Source organism: Capsella rubella, unplaced genomic scaffold (assembly GCF_000375325.1).
Source record: "Capsella rubella cultivar Monte Gargano unplaced genomic scaffold, Caprub1_0 scaffold_6, whole genome shotgun sequence".
In the NCBI taxonomy this organism is placed as follows: domain Eukaryota; kingdom Viridiplantae; phylum Streptophyta; class Magnoliopsida; order Brassicales; family Brassicaceae; genus Capsella; species Capsella rubella.
The window spans coordinates 5,713,732-5,733,795 of record NW_006238918.1 but is presented as its reverse complement, the minus strand read 5'-3'; the positions used below and the strand labels follow the sequence as shown (position 1 = coordinate 5,733,795).

At 35.8% G+C, this 20,064-nt stretch overlaps 5 protein-coding genes across 5 annotated transcripts; 4 read left to right on the top strand and 1 right to left on the bottom strand.

Annotated features, from left to right (window-relative positions):
• The first annotated feature begins 213 nt into the window (after positions 1-213).
• On the top strand, positions 214-4,036 carry LOC17881103 (homeobox-leucine zipper protein HDG9). Its single transcript, XM_006286593.2, has 10 exons — positions 214-400; positions 487-604; positions 814-1,005; positions 1,208-1,723; positions 1,980-2,078; positions 2,193-2,402; positions 2,582-2,765; positions 2,900-3,168; positions 3,289-3,378; positions 3,599-4,036. The coding sequence occupies exons 1-10, from the start codon at positions 279-281 to the stop codon at positions 3,971-3,973; spliced, it is 2,175 nt and encodes a 724-aa protein (XP_006286655.1). The 5' UTR covers positions 214-278; the 3' UTR covers positions 3,974-4,036.
• A 694-nt stretch (positions 4,037-4,730) lies between these two features.
• Positions 4,731-9,109, top strand: LOC17881906 (UTP--glucose-1-phosphate uridylyltransferase 1). Its single transcript, XM_006287611.2, has 19 exons — positions 4,731-4,891; positions 4,991-5,038; positions 5,394-5,485; positions 5,627-5,717; positions 6,158-6,218; positions 6,293-6,370; positions 6,457-6,507; positions 6,596-6,669; positions 6,779-6,851; positions 6,950-7,007; positions 7,115-7,227; positions 7,500-7,532; positions 7,795-7,847; positions 7,927-8,002; positions 8,080-8,136; positions 8,224-8,307; positions 8,431-8,529; positions 8,724-8,900; positions 8,983-9,109. Exons 1-19 carry the CDS (start codon positions 4,827-4,829, stop codon positions 9,007-9,009), a joined length of 1,410 nt encoding a protein of 469 aa, XP_006287673.1. The 5' UTR covers positions 4,731-4,826; the 3' UTR covers positions 9,010-9,109.
• A 3,802-nt stretch (positions 9,110-12,911) lies between these two features.
• LOC17883993 (protein REVEILLE 1) lies at positions 12,912-15,675 on the top strand. Its single transcript, XM_006287851.2, has 6 exons — positions 12,912-13,448; positions 13,872-13,970; positions 14,050-14,161; positions 14,255-14,316; positions 14,479-14,793; positions 14,906-15,675. The coding sequence occupies exons 1-6, from the start codon at positions 13,416-13,418 to the stop codon at positions 15,455-15,457; spliced, it is 1,173 nt and encodes a 390-aa protein (XP_006287913.1). The 5' UTR covers positions 12,912-13,415; the 3' UTR covers positions 15,458-15,675.
• Positions 15,676-16,030: 355 nt separating this feature from the next.
• On the top strand, positions 16,031-19,151 carry LOC17882925 (autophagy protein 5). The gene is made up of 8 exons (XM_006287932.2): positions 16,031-16,178; positions 16,465-16,589; positions 16,688-16,754; positions 17,132-17,221; positions 17,680-17,767; positions 17,946-18,089; positions 18,381-18,512; positions 18,704-19,151. Exons 1-8 carry the CDS (start codon positions 16,074-16,076, stop codon positions 18,973-18,975), a joined length of 1,023 nt encoding a protein of 340 aa, XP_006287994.2. The 5' UTR covers positions 16,031-16,073; the 3' UTR covers positions 18,976-19,151.
• A 75-nt stretch (positions 19,152-19,226) lies between these two features.
• Positions 19,227-19,924, bottom strand: LOC17883823 (UPF0651 protein YPL107W, mitochondrial). The gene has a single exon (XM_006289539.2). It carries the CDS (start codon positions 19,789-19,791, stop codon positions 19,360-19,362), a length of 432 nt encoding a protein of 143 aa, XP_006289601.1. The 5' UTR covers positions 19,792-19,924; the 3' UTR covers positions 19,227-19,359.
• Between the last annotated feature and the right edge of the window lie 140 nt (positions 19,925-20,064).

The window sequence follows — 20,064 nt, the reverse complement described above, 5'->3', positions numbered from 1 at the left end:
AATTACCTATTGCAGTAACGCTCCCCAAAAGTAAAAAAATCTGTAATTGAGATTTCTTTCATTAATGGTTTTGTTTTATTCTTAGGCTCCCCCTATTAGTTCCATTTTTCAATTAATGTTGAAGACAATATAATGAAACTTTTATCTGATGACCCAAAAAAAAAAAATCTTTTATACATTGTTTACCTAATATAGGTTTCTATTGTATTTTATATAAATAACCTTTTTAGTTGTTCATATCTTGTGCATACACTTTTCTATCTTTTGGATAAACAACAATGGATTCTAGTCGCGACGACAGTTCAAGCGATGAAAGGGGAACTTCTCCGGACACCAACAACAATCATGATAAGAGGAATTACCACCGCCACACTAGTCATCAAATTCAAAGGCTCGAAGCGTGAGTTCTTTATCTAATTCAATCGACTTGTGATACTTTTTTTTAAAGGCTTCTTAATTCATTATGTTTTTATTTATCGATTGAAGGTATTTCAAAGAATGCCCTCATCCAGACGATTTGCAGCGACGTCAATTGAGTGAAGAGTTGAATCTGAAACCAAAACAAATCAAATTCTGGTTTCAAAACAAAAGAACCCAAGCTAAGGTGAGTTTTTTTTGGGGGTCTGATATATTGTTTGTTTTATACTGTAGTTTACTTTAAGATACAAAGGGATTTAATTTAAGTTTACCAATTTATTATGATTTATTAGTCATTGTCATTCTTCATAATCATCACCCCAATAAATATTGTATAGATCAGTTGCATAGGTTCACCTAAATTCTTCAGCTAAGATTAACTTTTTTTCTTTCTAGTCGCACAGCGAAAAAGCAGACAACGCAGCACTTAGAGCAGATAACATGAAGATAAGACGTGAGAATGAAGCAATGGAAGAGGCACTAAATAATGCGGTTTGCCCTCCATGTAGTGGTCGTGGTTTTGGGAGTGCAGAGAAATTACGTCATATCCAAAAATTGCGTGCAGAGAACACTCTTCTCAAGAAAGAGGTGTGTATTCATACAAATACTTAACGAAAAATGTATATTAACTTTCACGAGTTCATGTATATGTTGCTAAATGATTGACTATTTGAAAGAGAGAGAAAAAAAAATGACTATATGAGATTATATTTTACTACAAATTGTGTCTACATTGGAAATATTAATTCTCACTAATATGTTTTGTTGATCAAAATATGTATATGATCAGTATGAAAGACTTTCGAGCTACATAGCCCAGCACGGAGGCCACCCATTGCCTAGCGTCGATGCCTTCACCTCTCTCCATGGTCCATCAACCTATGGATCGACCTCAACTAATCGTCGTGCCTCGTATGGATCCTCCTCTAACCATCTCCACCAGCCTTCATCCTCATCATTAAGAGGACCATACTCTCGTGAAAACATCAGCATGACCGCACCGCCCCAGTCGCCAAAACAGCTACCACTGCACCATTTCCCACCGCTATCTCAAATGGATAGAATGGTGATGTTTGAAATGGCGGAAAAAGCGGTGGCAGAGGTTATGACTCTCATTCAAATCGAAGAGTCAATGTGGAAGAAGTCGTCTATTGATGGTAGGCTCGTCATTGATCCATCCAACTATGAGAAATGTTTTGCCAAGATTAACCACTTTAAGGTCCCAAGTGGTCGTCCTGAGTCTTCTAAGGAAGTCGTGGTGGTCCAAATGGATGCAAGAATCTTGGTTGACATGTTCTTAGATACGGTACGTACTTGAGCCATTATATTTCATTATTAACATCAACAAATGAATTATCATTTCTCTTAATACTTTTCTTATATATTCAAAAACTACAATATTCTTATTTGTTCTATTTTGCTAATGAAAATTTAGAATTTCTTGCAATACCACAAAAATCAATAAACTCAAAGATTCTACTTTAAAAGAAAATATACAGTACTATGTATTATACAAAACACAACCTTTTATAACGGTGTTGATTTCACTCAATATATTGCAGGAGAAATGGGCAAGGCTTTTCCCAACAATTGTGAACGAATCGAAAACGATTTATGTGTTGGATTCAGTGGACCAAGGAAGAAAAATCTTCTCCAGAGTGGTACATATATGAATCTTATAATATTTCATACATATATTTTCTTTAACTGTTATTAAGGATTACATAAATTAACATTTGGTGAAAACAAATTGGACATGAAAAAAAAACATATAGATATATGAGCAAATGCACATACTGTCTCCATTGGTGCCAGCGAGAGAGTTTATAATCCTAAGAAGTTGCCAACAAATGGAAGAAAATGTCTGGATGATAGCTGACGTGTCCTGTAATATCCCGAACGTTGAGTTCGAGTCTACGGTTCCCCTTTGCAACAAACGTCCCTCTGGTGTACTCATCCAAGCATTGCCCGATGGTTTCTCTAAGGTCTCTCTCTCTCTCTCTCTTTTTTGATATAGCCTTTTTCACATATTTCTCAATTAATCCATATTGATGAACATATTGATCTAGACATCTCTACAGAAATCATTAGTGTGTGTAGCTACACAATGACTTTCATATATGTGTGATTGAAAGCAAATAAAAATAACAAAGAAAATGGACAGGTGACGTGGGTAGAGCATGTGGAAGTAACTGATAAAATGAGACCACATCGGCTTTACAGAGACCTCTTCTTATACGGTGGTTTGGGTTACGGAGCTAGACGTTGGACCGTTATTCTTGAGAGGATGTGTGAGAGGCTCTATCTCTCCTCCGTATCTGACCTTTCCAACGATGACTACGCCGGAGGTACTTCCAACTACAAAACTAAGTTGATTATTCGTAACACAAACGACAAACGAGTGCTAGGTAGCTAGTTTCAAGAATTTTGGTATTTTAAAACTGTTTAAATTAAGTTGAAAAATGTCTTCATTCTTGTGTAGTTGTGCAAACAATGGAAGGCAGAAGGAGCGTAATGAGTTTGGGAGAAAGAATGTCGAAGAACTTTGCATGGATGATAAATATGGTTCAGAAATTGGATTTCTCGCAACAGTCTGAAACCAATAACAGCGGGGTTAGGATTTCGGTGCGGACAAACGATGCGGCCGGTGAACCGCCCGGTCTCATCGTCTGCGCCGGTTCATCTTTATCTCTCCCTCTCCCTCCTCTCCAAGTCTACGATTTCCTTAGAAATCTGGAGGTTCGTCACCAGGTAAGAATATATAGATGTTGGCTTGATTATTGTACATATGTCACATTATATTCCACATTCTTTTTGATTCTTTTGGTAACTAACAAGAAATTAATATAATGCTTGTATGTAAAAAAACAGTGGGACGTTCTCTGCCAGGGGAACCCAGTGACCGAGGTTGCTCGTTTTATCACCGGAACAGACACAAAAAACAATGTTAATTTTCTAGAGGTACGTACATTACTAATCCTACTAAAACCTTATGATATTTTTACAATATATCATAATCATACATGGAACGGGTCAACTTTCTTCATCACTAGAATTGATCATAAATCATGAATAATCAGGAAAGTTATTCGTATGCATCAATATTATTTTTCACGGAAGTCTATTACTTACAATTTCAATATCTTTGGCATTGCACTAAACTCTGAGTATTCATATGTAGCCTTCAAGTGGAGGGGAGAAAAAGAATGAACTGATGATACTTCAAGATAGCTTCATAGATGCTCTAGGAGGTATGGTGGTCTACGCTCCAATGGATCTAGAGACAGCAGCATCCGCCATTTCAGGCCAAATCGATTCTTCCACCATTCCAATCCTTCCTTCGGGGTTCATCATCTCTTGCGACGGCCGTCCTCTTTCTGCGGACGAGCAGGACGGTGGTAGTAGCTCAACACTCCTCACCGTGGCTTTCCAGATCCTTGTCTCCGATCCCCGTTACAGTACTAATATCAACATTGAAGAATCTGCCACCACAGTCAATACCTTGATCAGCTCCACCGTTCAAAGGATCAAGTCCATGCTTAACTGCGAATCATGATGGTCTTTGACCAGTTCCCAAATCTCAACTCTTTAGTTTTCTTTTCCTTTGCAAATAAATGTGAGAAGTCAAAACTTTTTCATGGTTTTTTTTCGTTGGTTATAAACTTATTTTACAATTTTCTTATTTTACAATTATTTTACAATTTTCTTATTTTACAATTATTTTACAACAATATTTGTGTTGTTGCCTTTTGCATGGCATCTTTGTTTGTCAATCATTTGTTATTGGATTTAAAAGATGTTATTTCTGTTTTTGTTTTTGTTATTTTTGAATTTTCCTGGTTTTTATTTTACACACAAACAATTAAGTGTAGCTTTCACGTTTGTTAAGAATCAATCAAAATATCTTTTATCGTACGTGAAAACTGCACCATCGGAATTGGATAGCTAAGCTTACCTGCAAGACGTGGTACTTGTTTTTCCACCTTCATAATATATATAATTTTGTAATAATACTGATGATAACAACCTTGGACTAGGATGTATTCCGGTCTGTTAAAATTGGAGTTAAATCGAAAACTGGTTTACATCGGTTTGCCTGTCAACCAATTTAAAAAATCTCATGTACAGTATATTGTTGTTCGGTTTAGTTTAAATTCGCTTGGTTTAAACACTTAACCGAACGGTGTGTGCGACAGATATCAGATTTTTCAATTGGTAAAGAGAAGACAACGGACATATATAAATTTGGTAACCATCCATTTGTCACTCACTAACTCTCTCCCGTAATATAAATACACATCCGCTTTAATTCTAGAACACTCTTCTTCATTCCTCGAATCTCAATTCTCAAATCTCTTGTGCGTTTTAATTTCTTCTCGAATCGGAATCGTTTATCGGAAAATTTAGCCATGGCCGCCGCAACTGAGAAGCTCCCTCAGCTCAAATCCGCCGTTGATGGACTTGCTGAGATGAGGTTTGCGCTGTCGATTATCTTGTCGGTTCCTTCAGATTCTGGATCTGGGTATCTTCTTCATCGTTTAGAGTCTGTGTGATCTGTTTCCTTTTGTTTCAGTGCGAATGAGAAGAGCGGATTCATCAACCTCGTTTCACGTTACCTCAGGTTCGTCCTTGACTGTTCTGCTTCCGAATTTTGTATCTTCGTATGTTGTTGTGTTGATTGAATTTTTATTGCTGTTATCTTCAAATCGGTGAAGATCAAACATTTTATGCTCTCTTATTTTTCAGAGATTTTGTGAAAATGAGTTTGAATTTCTCACTTCTCCTTTCTCTCACTACTCAATTAGTGTTTTGTTTCCTCTGTTATTGGACGTAGTTTTGATTTTGAAACGATGACTTATTATCTGAAAATCGTATTGGATCTGGAGACTGGAGTCAGATCTAGAAACGCAGATTGCTTTACATTTAGATGACCAATGGATTCTTAAATGCTCTGTATTTTTCATTTGAATTTGAAGCGGTGAGGCTCAGCACATTGAATGGAGCAAGATCCAGACACCTACTGATGAGATTGTTGTTCCTTATGATAAAATGGCTAACGTCTCTGAAGGTATTGCTCTTTTTCTTTTCTTTTTGAATGACACGAATCGGTTACTGAAGTTTGCTTTCTGTATGGTGGTTGTTCTGTGGACTAGTCATTTTCTTCATAGCATTGATTTTTGTTTGTTTGTTATGTTTTAACGTAATGGAGATGCTTCTGAGACCAAATATTTGTTGGACAAGCTGGTTGTGTTAAAGCTTAATGGAGGTTTGGGAACGACAATGGGATGCACAGGTCCAAAGTAAGCTCTCTGATCTTGTGTCCTATCAGTATTCAGTTCTATTTACGCTTAGTCCTTGCTTGGACTTAGTTTTTCTAGTGTCTTTGAGATGGAAAAGTTGATATTTGGATTCTGTGTACCTTTCCAAGCCTGAAGATCTAGGCTCCATAATCCATATCGCTTGGTCTGTAAAATTTATTGCCATTGGTAGTAGTCTTGATGTCCTGGCGTAGCTAGTAAACAATTATCTGTCAGCTTCGAAAATAACAGGGATGTGATAGTAGTTCCCTCTTCAGGGATAAGAACTTAGATTCCGTGTTTATAGATTGGGTTAGTGTGTACGCGATCTTCGATTTCATGTAAAATTTTCTTGAGGTTTCTGTATCAGGTCCTCCCCTGATGCGTTATGCAACATTTTCTTCAAACAATAGGTTTTATTTTCTTTTCATCTTTCTCTGCAGATCGGTTATCGAAGTTCGAGATGGTTTGACATTTCTTGACTTGATTGTCATCCAGATTGAGGTTCGTCATTTTTTATTTTACTTTTTAAAAAATCTTAGTACTTTTACATAACCTCACATGTCACTTTCCAACAGAATCTCAACAACAAGTATGGCTGCAAGGTTCCTTTGGTTCTTATGAACTCATTCAATACACATGATGACACACAAAAGGTACTTCTATTTCACCGAGGATCATATCTTTTTAGTTCTACATTAATCTTATATACTTGTAGGCTGACTGAATTATGTCTTTTCAGATTGTCGAGAAATACACCAACTCAAATGTTGATATTCACACTTTTAATCAGGTATACCATGTCAATGCTATTACAAGTTGAAACTAAAATTATGTTTATTTGAACTATGGAACTAATTATATTGACTTAAACTATGTAGAGCAAGTATCCTCGTGTTGTTGCTGATGAGTTTGTGCCGTGGCCTAGCAAAGGAAAGACTGACAAGGATGGATGGTACGGTTTCCAGTCAATCTTGCATTTACATTTGAGACTCCATTTGCATTTGGACATCCTTCTCTGTTGCTATCATATTCAACCACTACTAAAATATGTCTTTTGGAAGGTATCCTCCCGGTCATGGTGATGTATTCCCATCCCTCATGAACAGTGGCAAGCTTGATGCTTTCTTATCACAGGTTCTTTCTTTGATGTAGTCTATTGTTATTTTTGTCTCCATAATGTACCCTTGATGTTTTTGTCTTTCATCTCTGATTCTGAGTTTCTCACTATTCAGGGTAAGGAGTATGTGTTCGTTGCCAACTCAGACAACTTGGGCGCCATTGTTGACTTAAGTATATCTCCTTCTCTGTTATGGCATTTTCTTTAGTAGTTCCATACAGGATAATAACATTCCATCAGAGACTAATTTTTGGTTGTCCTTGACTCAATGCTGATTCAGAAATCTTGAAGCACCTGATCCAGAACAAAAATGAGTACTGTATGGAGGTTACACCCAAAACCCTAGCTGATGTGAAGGGAGGAACTCTCATCTCTTATGAAGGAAAAGTTCAGGTAAAGTTCTTTTCATGTTTGGATGTAGCTTTTCTGCTGAATAATTATTAGAAAGTTTGTAACTAAACCTAATAAAAACTGTCCGTTGAATCTGAGATGTCTCTTCTTATTATATGTGGCACCTTAGAATCATAGATTATCCAGGCTAGACATATATTTTATCTATCTTTTTGCAACTCATGATTCTCACTGTTTCATCTTTCTTATGCTACTAGAGAATATAAGTAGTCATATTGACCTCTAAAGTTTACTTCTTCTGTTCTGTGTCTCAGCTTTTGGAGATTGCTCAGGTTCCTGATGAACACGTAAGTCCACACCACTTCTTTGTTTTCATTCTAGTCTATTTAGATGTCTCTAGCTCCTTGTACAGATTTCATGTTTACTAGTACTTGTTTGCAAGTCTTGTAGCAGTTCGTCACTCTTTGCTCGCTTTCTCTAGCTTCCTTTGTTCCTTACCTTTTTCTCTGAGATGGCATAAAATTTTGTTTCTCTGAGAGTGAAACGAAATTGCTTATCCCTGGCTTCTTGTGTGTGGACCAGAATGACATTTGCTCGTATTACGTATAGGTAAATGAATTCAAGTCAATTGAGAAGTTCAAGATTTTCAACACAAACAATCTGTAAGTAATAGCTCTCTTGTCCCTGAAACCTTCAGAATAACCGGTATATATATGGACTCATAACTGTTAACTATTACAGTTGGGTTAACTTGAAAGCCATCAAAAAGCTTGTGGAAGCTGATGCGCTTAAAATGGAGATCATCCCAAACCCAAAGGTACTAGATTTCCAATCACACCATGTAACGTAGTTAATCTATTACAGTTTTGCATAACTTGTCTTAACTCTCTGCAGGAAGTTGATGGCGTCAAAGTTCTTCAACTGGAAACTGCTGCTGGTGCTGCGATAAGGGTATGCATTACGCTCTATATTAAACTAACACAATTTTAAATAAACAGAAGTGTTAATTTTCTGCATTATTTGGCCGTTTTGAAACAGTTTTTTGATAATGCAATTGGTGTGAATGTACCTCGCTCACGGTTCTTGCCAGTGAAGGCAACTTCAGACTTGCTTCTTGTTCAGGTAAACCAAACCACTCCTTCCCTTCTCAAATTCCCAAAAATGCATTAAACGAGCAACATAGAGTTAACAATTCTTTTTTGAACAAAAAATAAAGAGTTAACAATTCTTAGTCACTTTTCACAGTCGGATCTGTACACACTCGTCGATGGCTTCGTCACAAGAAACAAAGCTAGAACAAATCCCACGAATCCAGCTATCGAATTGGGACCCGAATTCAAAAAGGTAACGAACGTTAAATATCTGAAATAAAGTATCTCACTCTAATTGTAAGGTTGCTATCACGGTCTGGATGCTGCTTCTGAACCTCGAACCAGTAACTTACAGTTAACTTGAAAAATATACAAAGACAAAATGGTTATAGCATCCTAATTAAAACTGTGATTTTGTTTTTGTTTTTGTATTTTGGTTAATAACAGGTCGCAAGTTTCCTTAGCCGGTTCAAGTCCATCCCAAGTATAGTTGAGCTTGATAGCCTTAAGGTCTCGGGAGATGTCTCGTTTGGCTCCGGCGTTGTTCTGAAGGGAAAAGTGTCAGTGAAGGCAAACTCCGGGACTAAACTTGAAATCCCTGACAATGCCGTGCTCGAGAATAAGGTAACCTTAATTTTTTTATTATGTCACTGTGATGGTAATAAATATATTCACTAAACTCATCTTCTGGTTTTTATTCTTACAGGACATCAATGGTCCAGAGGATCTGTGAAGAAGTTTGAAAGACTTTTGATGCTTTCTTTTAAGACTTTGACCCATCATTATCTTTTTGACAAGTGTTGTTTGAAGTTCGATGTATGTATATTTTCAAAATCTAAACTAATTACTTTTTTGTTTTCTATCTTTTGTGCAGTTTAGTCCCTCACAAAGTACGATTTCTAATTTTACAATTTCCTATGCATTGAGTTTATTTTTTTCTTTTTTATCTTTCATAAATTGATGCCAAGTATATCATCATTCCATCATATATCTTCTGACAAAAAATAAATATAAATCATTCCAACAACTTATTTGATTGAACCACATTGCGCCAATTGTCCCGCAAATCGTTACTTGTATACATTTTGACCACTTTTGTACAGCTAATAAAAATACAAAAAGGAAGAAAATACAAAAACAAAAGTGGTCATGAGACATAATTAATACGGTTGGCCATGAATAGTTTCACCGGTCTGGCTTTTGTATACACACCACAAATCTCTCTTTTTATCTTTGTTAGATCATCAAAGATAGAAAAAAACATCTCATCATTGTCACACAAAAGTCAGAGGCCTTTATTTCAAAAGAATATCTGCTATCTCTACTCTCCCCTTTTATCTCGTTCGGCCAAAAATGATGTTGGCAAGAATATGAACCACACGTAGAAGAAAGCTTTTACATAAATGGACTATCCATCCACAAAAACTATTATATTTGTACCCACCCACCATTTCTTTTTCTATCATTGATTCGTAAAAATCTTTATGCATTTCCTATTTACTAAAGTTACTTTTTCCAATTTACTTGTACACCTGTGATAACTTCAATTGACCACCAAACTCTAGTCATGGAAAAAAATTGTAATGTACTAGTATTTAATTTGTGATTATATTACGAATGATCAAGACTTTTTTTAGAATCACAATCGTTTAAATGTTTATTATATAGTCCAAACAAATATGTTACACCGACATTGATATATATATATATATTACATCTTAATATAAATATATTTGCAATAAATGATTACAACATGTCTTGTAAATGTTTTACAAATTAGAATTTGCATATTCACATTTAATTATTTTGAGAATAAAATTGAATAACATGTTTTAAAACATTAAAAAAATCAAAATATGCTTTCTTGGTCGTCTAAAAAAATGTACATACTTGGCCGGAAAATACAAGTGTGTGGCCGTGAAGAAAAAGAAAAATATCACAAATGGCTGTCACGTGTCACTTCACACTATCCAGTAGACCACTACCTAACATCCAGCACCATCATCAAGCTTTCAAGCCTAACCTTCTTTGCCAAAGCCACAACAAAACGACTCAGTTTTTTTTTAACTTGTCGACCCATGACACATTCTACTATCTGCTCTAAATAAATTTTTTATCTTATTTTTATTACGCCTCCTAATAATAGCTTAACATTTTGAGAAGCTTATCACATCTTCTCGTTCTTCTAACTGATGATTGTCATATTAGATTACAAGATTGTCATATTAGATTACAAGATTGTCATATTAGACTTCTTTATCTTAGTTTATCTGAGACGGCAAAAGAAAAAGAAATAACAAATGCTTTAAGTAGACAACAGCCACACACCAACCACTTTTTGAGATCTTTCAAACCCTAAGGCAAAAACGAGAAGCAAAACATGTGGCTCAGAATTTTTTTGTATAAAACCGATGAACGTAAAAAAATAAATTGAGTGGCTTGAATCTTTTCTTGCTTTCCTTCCACATGTCCAGTTTCTGTAGAACAGACGGCTTAAAATAAGAATCAGTGACATGGACAAAAGTGCACTCTAATTCATATTTTTATATTTTTTCAAAGTATAATTAACTTTTCACTTCCACCCAAAGATGACTTTGCAATGTTCTTAGCAATGATTTAATTAGCTTATCTACACATTTATGATGACGACCTAGATGATGATTAAACATATATTGTTAATTAGAAAAAAAAGTTGAAACTAATTATAAATATCGTAGATACGTATCTGTATATATCATATTATATTTATGTGTATATATATCTCTAGGCTTACGTACTATACTGAACCCTACTAGGCATTTTTATTTAGAAGCAGAAGATATTTAAACATTTTCGTTTTTTTCGTAACATATACAAAGATAATGATAAACATGTTCGACAAAATTATAGATATCTCGTTTTAATTTTCACTTGATTTTGGACTTTCTCTTATTAATATATATTTTTAAAGTTTGGAACTCTATAAGAGACTTTTTACAAAAAAAAAAACTAAAAACTCTATAGGAGACTGGGATTCAAAAAATCGTTTCAACTTCTTAATCTTAAAAAGAAAAAAATATTTAAACATAAGAATATTGGAAAACTTAAAAGAAATTTTTGTACCTTAAGATTTTGGATAGCTCATTTGTTTCGGATATCATTTTTTAAAAGAAAATATTTTAGGGCCTGGTTAAAAATGTGTTTAGACAAATAAATTATCTGAATTTTAATATTGCGATTGTTTTGATTTATGAATCATTACATATATCTATATAAAGGTTTTGTTCAAGAAGAGAAGAATGGAGAAAGAAGATTAGAACCCCCACAAAATCTGAATTGGATTGAGTGTGTTTGTTGCTATTAGAAAAAATATCTGGAATCCGATCTCATCTCATTTAAACTAAAGCAAAAAGAGTTTTTGGATTTAGATTCGGATTCGAATAAATTTAATTCTAATAGGAATATCCGATTAAGATATACTTCATATATAACTTTAAAAATACATGAATAAGACTATCTATAGTGAATAGAAGACGGGAAAAATGTCAAAAATCTCCAACTTTCAAATTGTGGATAAAAAAACATGAACTTTAGAAATGTCATTTAAATTCTGAAATTTTGTTTTGACATTTTGATTTAAATGACATTTTGATAAAATGGTAAAGTTTCATTGACCTGACCATTTTAGACATGACGTTAAATTTCCGTTAATAGGGCTAACTTTCTGTTAAATTTACGTTTCTCATCTGTCAAACTCCAAGACTACATAAATTTTTGTTTCTTTTTATTAAAAGTAAGATCTTATGTTGTTAAATTTATTTTTATAATTTGTTAAGGATATGGATAGATCTATTTAGCAAAAAAAATAAAAATATGGATAGATCAACAAAACAAATAGGAGGGAGGGATGCGGATCCAATAATCGTATCAAAGTAATTTGGTCCACAAGAGAGATGTATGTAATATGTAAATGTAGCTATTAGGAAAAATCTCGGGGATAAAGAAACTAAAGTCTTTATTTATCCACAAAAATAAAAATAAAAAACTATCTATTAAAAATAAAAAGAGAGAGAGAGAGAGATAAAAGCGAGTAAGAAACAAAAAATCATACACTCGCGCGAGTAGGCTTCTTTTATTTTGCCTTTTAAGTATCTTCTGGTGGCTCACATTTCTCCGTCCAGCAAAATCCTTTTTCTTTTTTTCTTTTACATAAAATATTATATTTCCTGATATTCTTTTTTTTACATAATTTGAATTTGAAGATATACAACAGACATAATTTTAAAAAAGCAAGAAAAAAATATGAGAATTGAAAATCTAGCTTTTGTTTCCTGCACCAAATTTATCTGTTTTAAAAACAAGTAGATTCATTTTTTAAAATAATAATAATATGAGAGAGACAACCAAAGATAATAATAAAATCTACAAATTTTGTTAAAAAGAAAAAAAATAAAGAAGAAGCTAGGCACGAGCGACACGTGGCAATGAAGGTCATTGAACGTGAGCCACAAGATTTCATCTGTTTCTCGAGCGTTCCATGGAAATACCAATAAAATAAAAACATTATATATTTATTTATTTTTAAAAACAAAAATTAAAGCGCACATACCAGAAGCTGACGTGGCATCCTCTCTTCCCTTTTTGTCTTTCTATTTTCTCACACCCTTCTTCTTCTTCCCTCCTCCACAGACCCCTCCCAAAGGCCAAAGCTCCTCTTCTCTCTTTCTCTCTGTTTTCTTCTTCCGGTGTATCAGAACCATCAAAAGCCTTCTTCTTTTTTCAACTCCGGCGAGCTTTAGTTCTCTGATAGTTCCATTTCTGAGCTTCTTCTTCTTCATCTGCACCAAGGAGTTGTTCTGGTTTCCTTTTTCTTTTAACCCACCCTAAATATCTCCGGTTTACTGGATTTTTCTTTTTTTTTTTCCGGAGAAGGTGGAAGCTTTTGGGTTTGGTTCTGATTTCAGAAGCAAATCTGTTTGTTGTTGTCTTATCTTGAGCTGAAATTTATCTTATTAAATTTTATGGGATCTATAGAAACATACGGTGAACAGAGGAAATTAAGCTGATTTTGAAGTCCAGATTCGTGATTTTTGTTTTCTCGATCCATACCTTCGAGTTTTTTTTTTTCCTTCCTCCGGCGAGATCTTAATCCGGGAAGCTATGGCGTCGTCTCCGTTGACTGCGAATGTTCAGGTCTGTACTTTTTATCTTTTGCTGAGTCTTAATGTTCTCTATTTTTCGTTTTCTGCTTATTCAGATTTAGGTAATGAATCTAGAATAGTGTGTATACGAACGAACATCTAAGAAAGCTTCTTATTTGAGTTTAGCCTGTTCAGTGCAATTCATTTGCAGACTCTTAAGATGGAATCGACTGTGTTAACAAGTTTGCAGGGTTGGATTGTTATAGAAAGATTCATGGGTATACAAAGCCAATTTCTTTTTCTGTTAACGTAATTAGGATCTGTAGATACAATTTAAAATATTGGGATTCTGTTAATTAGAATGTAGTACATTGAGAAACTGAAGAAGAATGTAGATGATCCAATGCCACTTTTGTTTTAAAAGGACCGGTAAGATGATGTCTCCTAAAGTACTTTTGCTTGTTGATGGTTTCAGGGTGCCAAAGCTCCTTCGAAGAATAGAGTTGAGGAAAGTGCAGACAAGCAGAATCAATGCAAGGACAAATGTTTTGGGGGAAATGACTATGCACCCAAGGTTCGTTTCTTGAACATCCAGTGTCAGATATTGTTATGTAAAGTGAAGATCTTTGGCTAAATTCATTTTTCATACTTAGGTACGGAAACCATACACGATAACAAAGGAAAGAGAGAGATGGACAGATGATGAGCACAAGAAGTTTGTTGAAGCCTTGAAATTATACGGGCGAGCATGGAGACGAATAGAAGGTAAATTAATAATCTTGTTATATCACTTGCTACTGAGTTATGGACCTATACAAAACTTGAACCCTCAAATATATATGTTTGTTTCACTAACAGAACATGTGGGCACAAAGACTGCAGTTCAGATTCGAAGTCATGCTCAGAAGTTTTTCTCTAAGGTTTATACACTTATTTGCTATAATATTTTTACCCTTGTTCACAGAAAGTATTGGTATAACCTCAATAACAAACTTAAGTACTGCTTAAAAAAGGGATTATTGTACATACATCGTTTGGAGACTTGTGTTCTGACTCTGCTCTATTATGTTGTATTCACACAGGTTGCTCGAGAAGCAACTGGAGGTGATGGGAGCTCAGTGGAGCCAATTGTGATACCACCTCCTCGTCCCAAGAGAAAACCAGCGCATCCTTACCCTCGTAAGTTTGGGAACGAGGCAGATCGAACAAGTAGATCAGTTTCTCCGTCAGAACGAGAAAACCGATCTCCAACCTCTGTGCTGTCCAATGTTGGATCAGAAGCCTTGGGTTCCCTTGATTCAAGTTCACCCAATCGAAGCTTGTCCCCAGTTTCTTCTGCATCACCACCAGCTGCTCTTACAACTACTGCAAATGCACCTGAAGAGCATGAGACTCTGGTACTTGACAGAAACGAAAACCCATCTGCAAATTTATACTCACTCGATTTAACAACTTTACCCACTGGTAGATGCCTAATTCTTAATATCCTTGGTTTGATTAATTTGACAGAAGCTGGAGTTGTTTCCTAAAGAGAGTCTCTTAAACACTGAGAGCTCAGTCAAGGAACCAACGAAGCAAAGCCTTAAACTCTTTGGGAAGACAGTTTTGGTATCTGATTCAGGCATGTCCTCTTCTCTGACAACTTCAACTTACTGTAAATCCCCAATTCAGCCATTACCACGGAAACTCTCATCATCCAAAACATTACCCATAATAAGAAACGGACAAGAAGATCTCTTGAGCTGCTGGATACAAGTACCTCTTAAGCAAGAAGACGTGGAAAATAGATGTTTAGATTCAGGAAAGGCTGTCCAAAACGAAGGATCATCGACTGGATCAAACTCTGGTTCAGTGGATGATACAGGACACACGGATAAGACCTCAGAACCCGAAACAATGGTATGCCAATGGGAGTTTAAACCTAGCGAGAGGTCTGCATTTTCTGAGCTCAGAAGAACAAACTCAGAGTCAAATGCAAGAGGATTTGGTCCGTACAAGAAGAGAAAGATGATGATAGAAGAAGAAGAAGAACAAGAACAAGAGATTCATCTCCACTTATAACACATTTTCTCAGATATCCTAAAAGAAGAGACTCTAAATTCAATATTCATTCACTTTTTCTAAATTTTCATCGAAAGTCTTTTGTTGTTGTTGTTTCATTGTTTTGTTCGAGCTGTTTGTTGTTCTTTAGGCTAAAATCTCAGCAAAATTTGTAACTGTAAAACTCTTGTACAATTTTTTCATAGTTAAAATTAAATGTAGTGATTATGAGATCTTTATTGTTGGTTCAACATCAGGTTTCTTTTTTAATATCTCTGATTAAAGTAGGGGATCTAATTGGTTTGGTGAAGAGTTTGCTTCCAACTGAAGACATCAAATATGAAACTGGTGAGGTGGTTACCAGCATCTGAATGAAATAGAACAACAGTGGTGTGTGTTGAAGCAAATTATCGAACCGATTCAGAGACCAACTCTAACCCGAATAATTGATAGAATTTGACCAAAATTCATTAAACCAACTTACCAAAACCGAACTAGACCGGTTAACACCCTTTGACGCACAAACTGGGCACATAAAAGCAGTGTACACGCAAGAGCAGATGACGTCACAAGAAACAGCGTCGTTTTTGATTCTTCAAACTTCAAAACCCAGCGTGAAGCTGTGACGGGGAAGAGAATGGCGAATGAAGCGGTCAAGTATGTATGGGAAGGAGCAATTCCTCTGCAGATTAATCTCCACAAATCCGAAGTTGCTTCTCACCCTGCTCCTCCTCCTGCTCTTGTAATCACTTCTCTTCTTTTCCTTCCTCAAGCTTTTTTTTTTTATGGTCTAGTTTTCAAATCGATGGTGCAAATCTCTGGTGTTTAATATTGGATCATGATTGAATTCTGGGTTTAGGGTTTTGTATTGTTTTCATCTTGGATCAACGATTTCGATAATCAAATTGTTTGTGTGCTTGAAACGAGGACGAATTTAGCAGTTGAATCGTGTAATTGCAATGTTAAGATTGAGATAAGAGCACGCTTATGAGTTTCTTCCCTCGTATTTCTTGCGATCACATTATCAGGTCCTAGCACCAAGGATAGGATATTTGCCTCTGTTGATTCCTCTTATAAAGCCTTATTTCAAGGATTCACTTCCTCCTGGTGAAGATTCAATCTGGTTCGATTACAAAGGAGTTCCTTTGAAATGGTACGTCATTGTTCATTTGTCTGTATGATGTGACTTAACTTTTTTTTTTTTTTTTGATATGTTTATGTGAGAGTGTGAGAATCTTCTTTTGGTTGCAGGTATATACCAACAGGCGTTCTTTTCGATCTCCTATGCGCGGAACCAGAACGACCTTGGAATCTCACGGTGATTTTTCTCTCCTCTCAAGTTCATCAGCTTCTATTTGAGAGATGAGCTAAGTGTAACTGTTAAGCATTTTGAGTGAGCTTGAGGGCCCACTATGCTTGTAATCTAAATGTAGGAGGAAAAAATCGGTGATATACTATGTCATTCTCTTAGTCTGCATTTCCATTACTTAACCATAGAGAGGCACAACTTTTGTTTTCTTGCTACAAGCCTACAACTAAAGCCCATTTTTTGTTCACCAGTATATATAATAGTCACAGTATGTTGTTAGTGGAATCTTTCATCAGTCTCTCTTGAGTCTTGACTAGTATGATGCACAAAAACTACTCTCTTTTTTGTTTACAGTTCTTGAGCTTTTCAGAATTTTTTGTTTGCAGATACACTTTAGGGGATATCCTACCAACATACTGATACCCTGTGAAGGAGAAGATTCTGTGAAATGGAACTTTGTTAATTCTTTAAAAGAGGTTAGTGAAGATTTCTTATAAATTTATGACTTTCTTCTCATCTTGACTGAAATATTAATTCCATTTGGACTCTGTACACTGTTCCATTGGATTTCTCATCGTTAAATAGCGAAATATTTGTCTCTCTATAAGTGTGTGATTTTCTTCCACATCTTGATGATGTACTGTCAACGTTAGACAACACCTAGACGTCTGCAGCCACCATAAATGCAATGTGTCTATGATAAGTTCTGAGGGTTATAAAATTTGATAGATTGTGTTGGTCTAGCTGAAATGACCACGAATAGTTTCGTAGCCAGTTTGTTAAGTATGCTGCAAGCGTTTTGTCGTTACTTATTGTTGTAGCCATAGGATCCTCTTATGTTATATGATAACAATGCTTTACTCCTGTCCTAAGTAAGGCAAACGGTAAATGATAAGAAGTTTTGACATATTGAAATTATCCACTTATCCTGCAGGCACAGTATATCATCAATGGAAATTGCAAGAATGTTATGAATATGTCTCAGAGTGATCAAGAGGATCTATGGACCTCTGTCATGAATGGTAAGAGTGGTTGATGTTAGGCATATAAAATAGTAGCAGTCACAATCCATTATTATGTTACAAACTACTTTTGCGTTCAGCATTGTCAATATCAACATTTGCATCAATAGTGGTATAACCTTTAGATTTAGGCATATTATTGAGTTAGTATTGAGTCTGAAAACTGATGGTTTGGCAGGTGATCTTGATGCCTACACAAGATTATCACCCAAGCTTAAAATGGCAACTATAGAAGATGAGTTTTCAAGAAAAGCAAGCTTGTCATCTCCACAATCTCGACAAGGTGTGACTGAGACGGATGGTGCTGGACAAAATAAGACAGGTTTGCCATATTTACCTTATCAAATTTTCCCATATTTGGAAAAGTGTATTCACGAGATGTTTAAATTCAATTGGGAATGGCATATTAAACTTAGTTAGAAACAGTCAATAGTAGTTTTCCGTCTTCCGATGAACCCTCTAAACAGAAACAACTTAATAGGAAAAGAATAGTGACCCCCTCATAAATTGCTGGATCTATTTCATTGTTGGCTAACATGATACAAAGTAATAGTGTCCTCATTGTTCTTGTGCAACAACCATTTCCCTGACTATTAATAATCCTTTTCCTCAGCAAGAATTCCTGTTCGGTTGTATGTTCGGAGTATAAATCAAAATTTCGAGAATCTTGAAGATGTACCTGAGATGGATACATGGGATGATATCTCCTACCTAAATCGCCCTGTTGAGTTCCTCAGAGAAGAAGGTAACATTTTTACCTTTAAGATCGACATTCTTCATATTATCTTCATGGAGAAGAGATTGGCTATTCTGGCATATAGGTGTAATTATGCTATGGACCAAAAGTTTCAGTCAATAGCTTCCATGTAGAGTGTATCCAACTGTTCCTGAATCTCTCCTTTGTGAGATAACTGATATCAGTTCCACTACTAACAGGGAAATGCTTTACCTTACGCAATGCCATTGAAAGTCTCCTCCCAGAGTTCATTGGAGACAGAGCTCAAACGAGTGGAGAAGAAAGAAGCAAGGATGGTGGTACAGAAGAAGCAGAAGCAGAAGGGTTGCCGGAGATGGGGGAAATAAAATTGGCAAGGATCCAAGGAATAGAAATGAAACTAGAGATCCCTTTTTCGTGGGTGGTAAATAACTTGATGAACCCAGAATTCTATCTCCATATCTCAGTTCTTGTGAAAGCTCCCCAAAGGTGAAGTTAGGAGGTTCTAAATGCCAGTTACAATCGATCTGTGAATTGATCAAATTGCTTTCTTGCAAAAGCCATAAAGAATCAATGATTTGTTATATACCAGCTACTTTCTTCAGATGGAAGCAGAACTCAGAATACAGAAAGAAAAAAAAGGTAGAAAAATTAGAAATATTTGATTGACTTGTTAGCTCTTCTACATTGGTTACTTAAAAGGTTTGCCAATTTGATTGAAATCATTTAATTATGGTCGTTGCCTTGATATAATTATATGCTCATCAGCTCTCAAAAGTTCATAGAGAGATCCAAAATGTTGCTTCGACAAAGCAATGAAACAGATCAACATAGACAAATATCATTGTGAGAAAAAAATAATCAGAAGCAAATTCACTCAGTTTGATTTAGTAAGTCCAGAAATCGAGTTGTTGTAATCTTCGAGCTCTTCGTAATAGACATCCCAAACGCATCGGACACAGCCGCTACCGCAACAATCGCCAGGTTCTGGTTTCTCCGGCGGCGGAGGAAGCGAAACCTCCTTCTCCTCCTCCTTGCTATCAACTCCCTCCTCCGTCTTCTTCTTATCTGTCTCCTCCGTCGAAGTTTTTACATGACTTGCGCTCTCGGTGGTCGCCATGGTCACCGGCGATTTTGGCAGTAATTCTGGCGATCGGGAAGTGATTGAATAATTGGCGAAAGATCGTTTCAAAGGGAGATGTCGCGTCAATCCAAATCTCATGCTCGAAGACACATCGTGAAGGATAGAACCCGGTGATGTGGCGATCGAGATTCGAGGATGGAGACGATGAAGAGACGCAACAATCATACGCCCAGGCACTGATCAAAAAAGATATATGTATTTTTTTTTGGGTCCTCTCTTCTCTCAGTTTTTCTATTTTCCCATTTCGTGTCAGAATTGATTTCTTAATGACCAGTAATGTAGCTACAGTTAAAGTAAAGACGCCAATCAATCAGCGCCACAAATAAAACGGCGCGCATTGTTTGTTTTACTCTTCTAAACGTCAAAACGGCACGACATCTTCGTTGAACACAAGAATTGAATTTCAATGCAAACTCTTTGAAACGCTCTGTGTCTTTC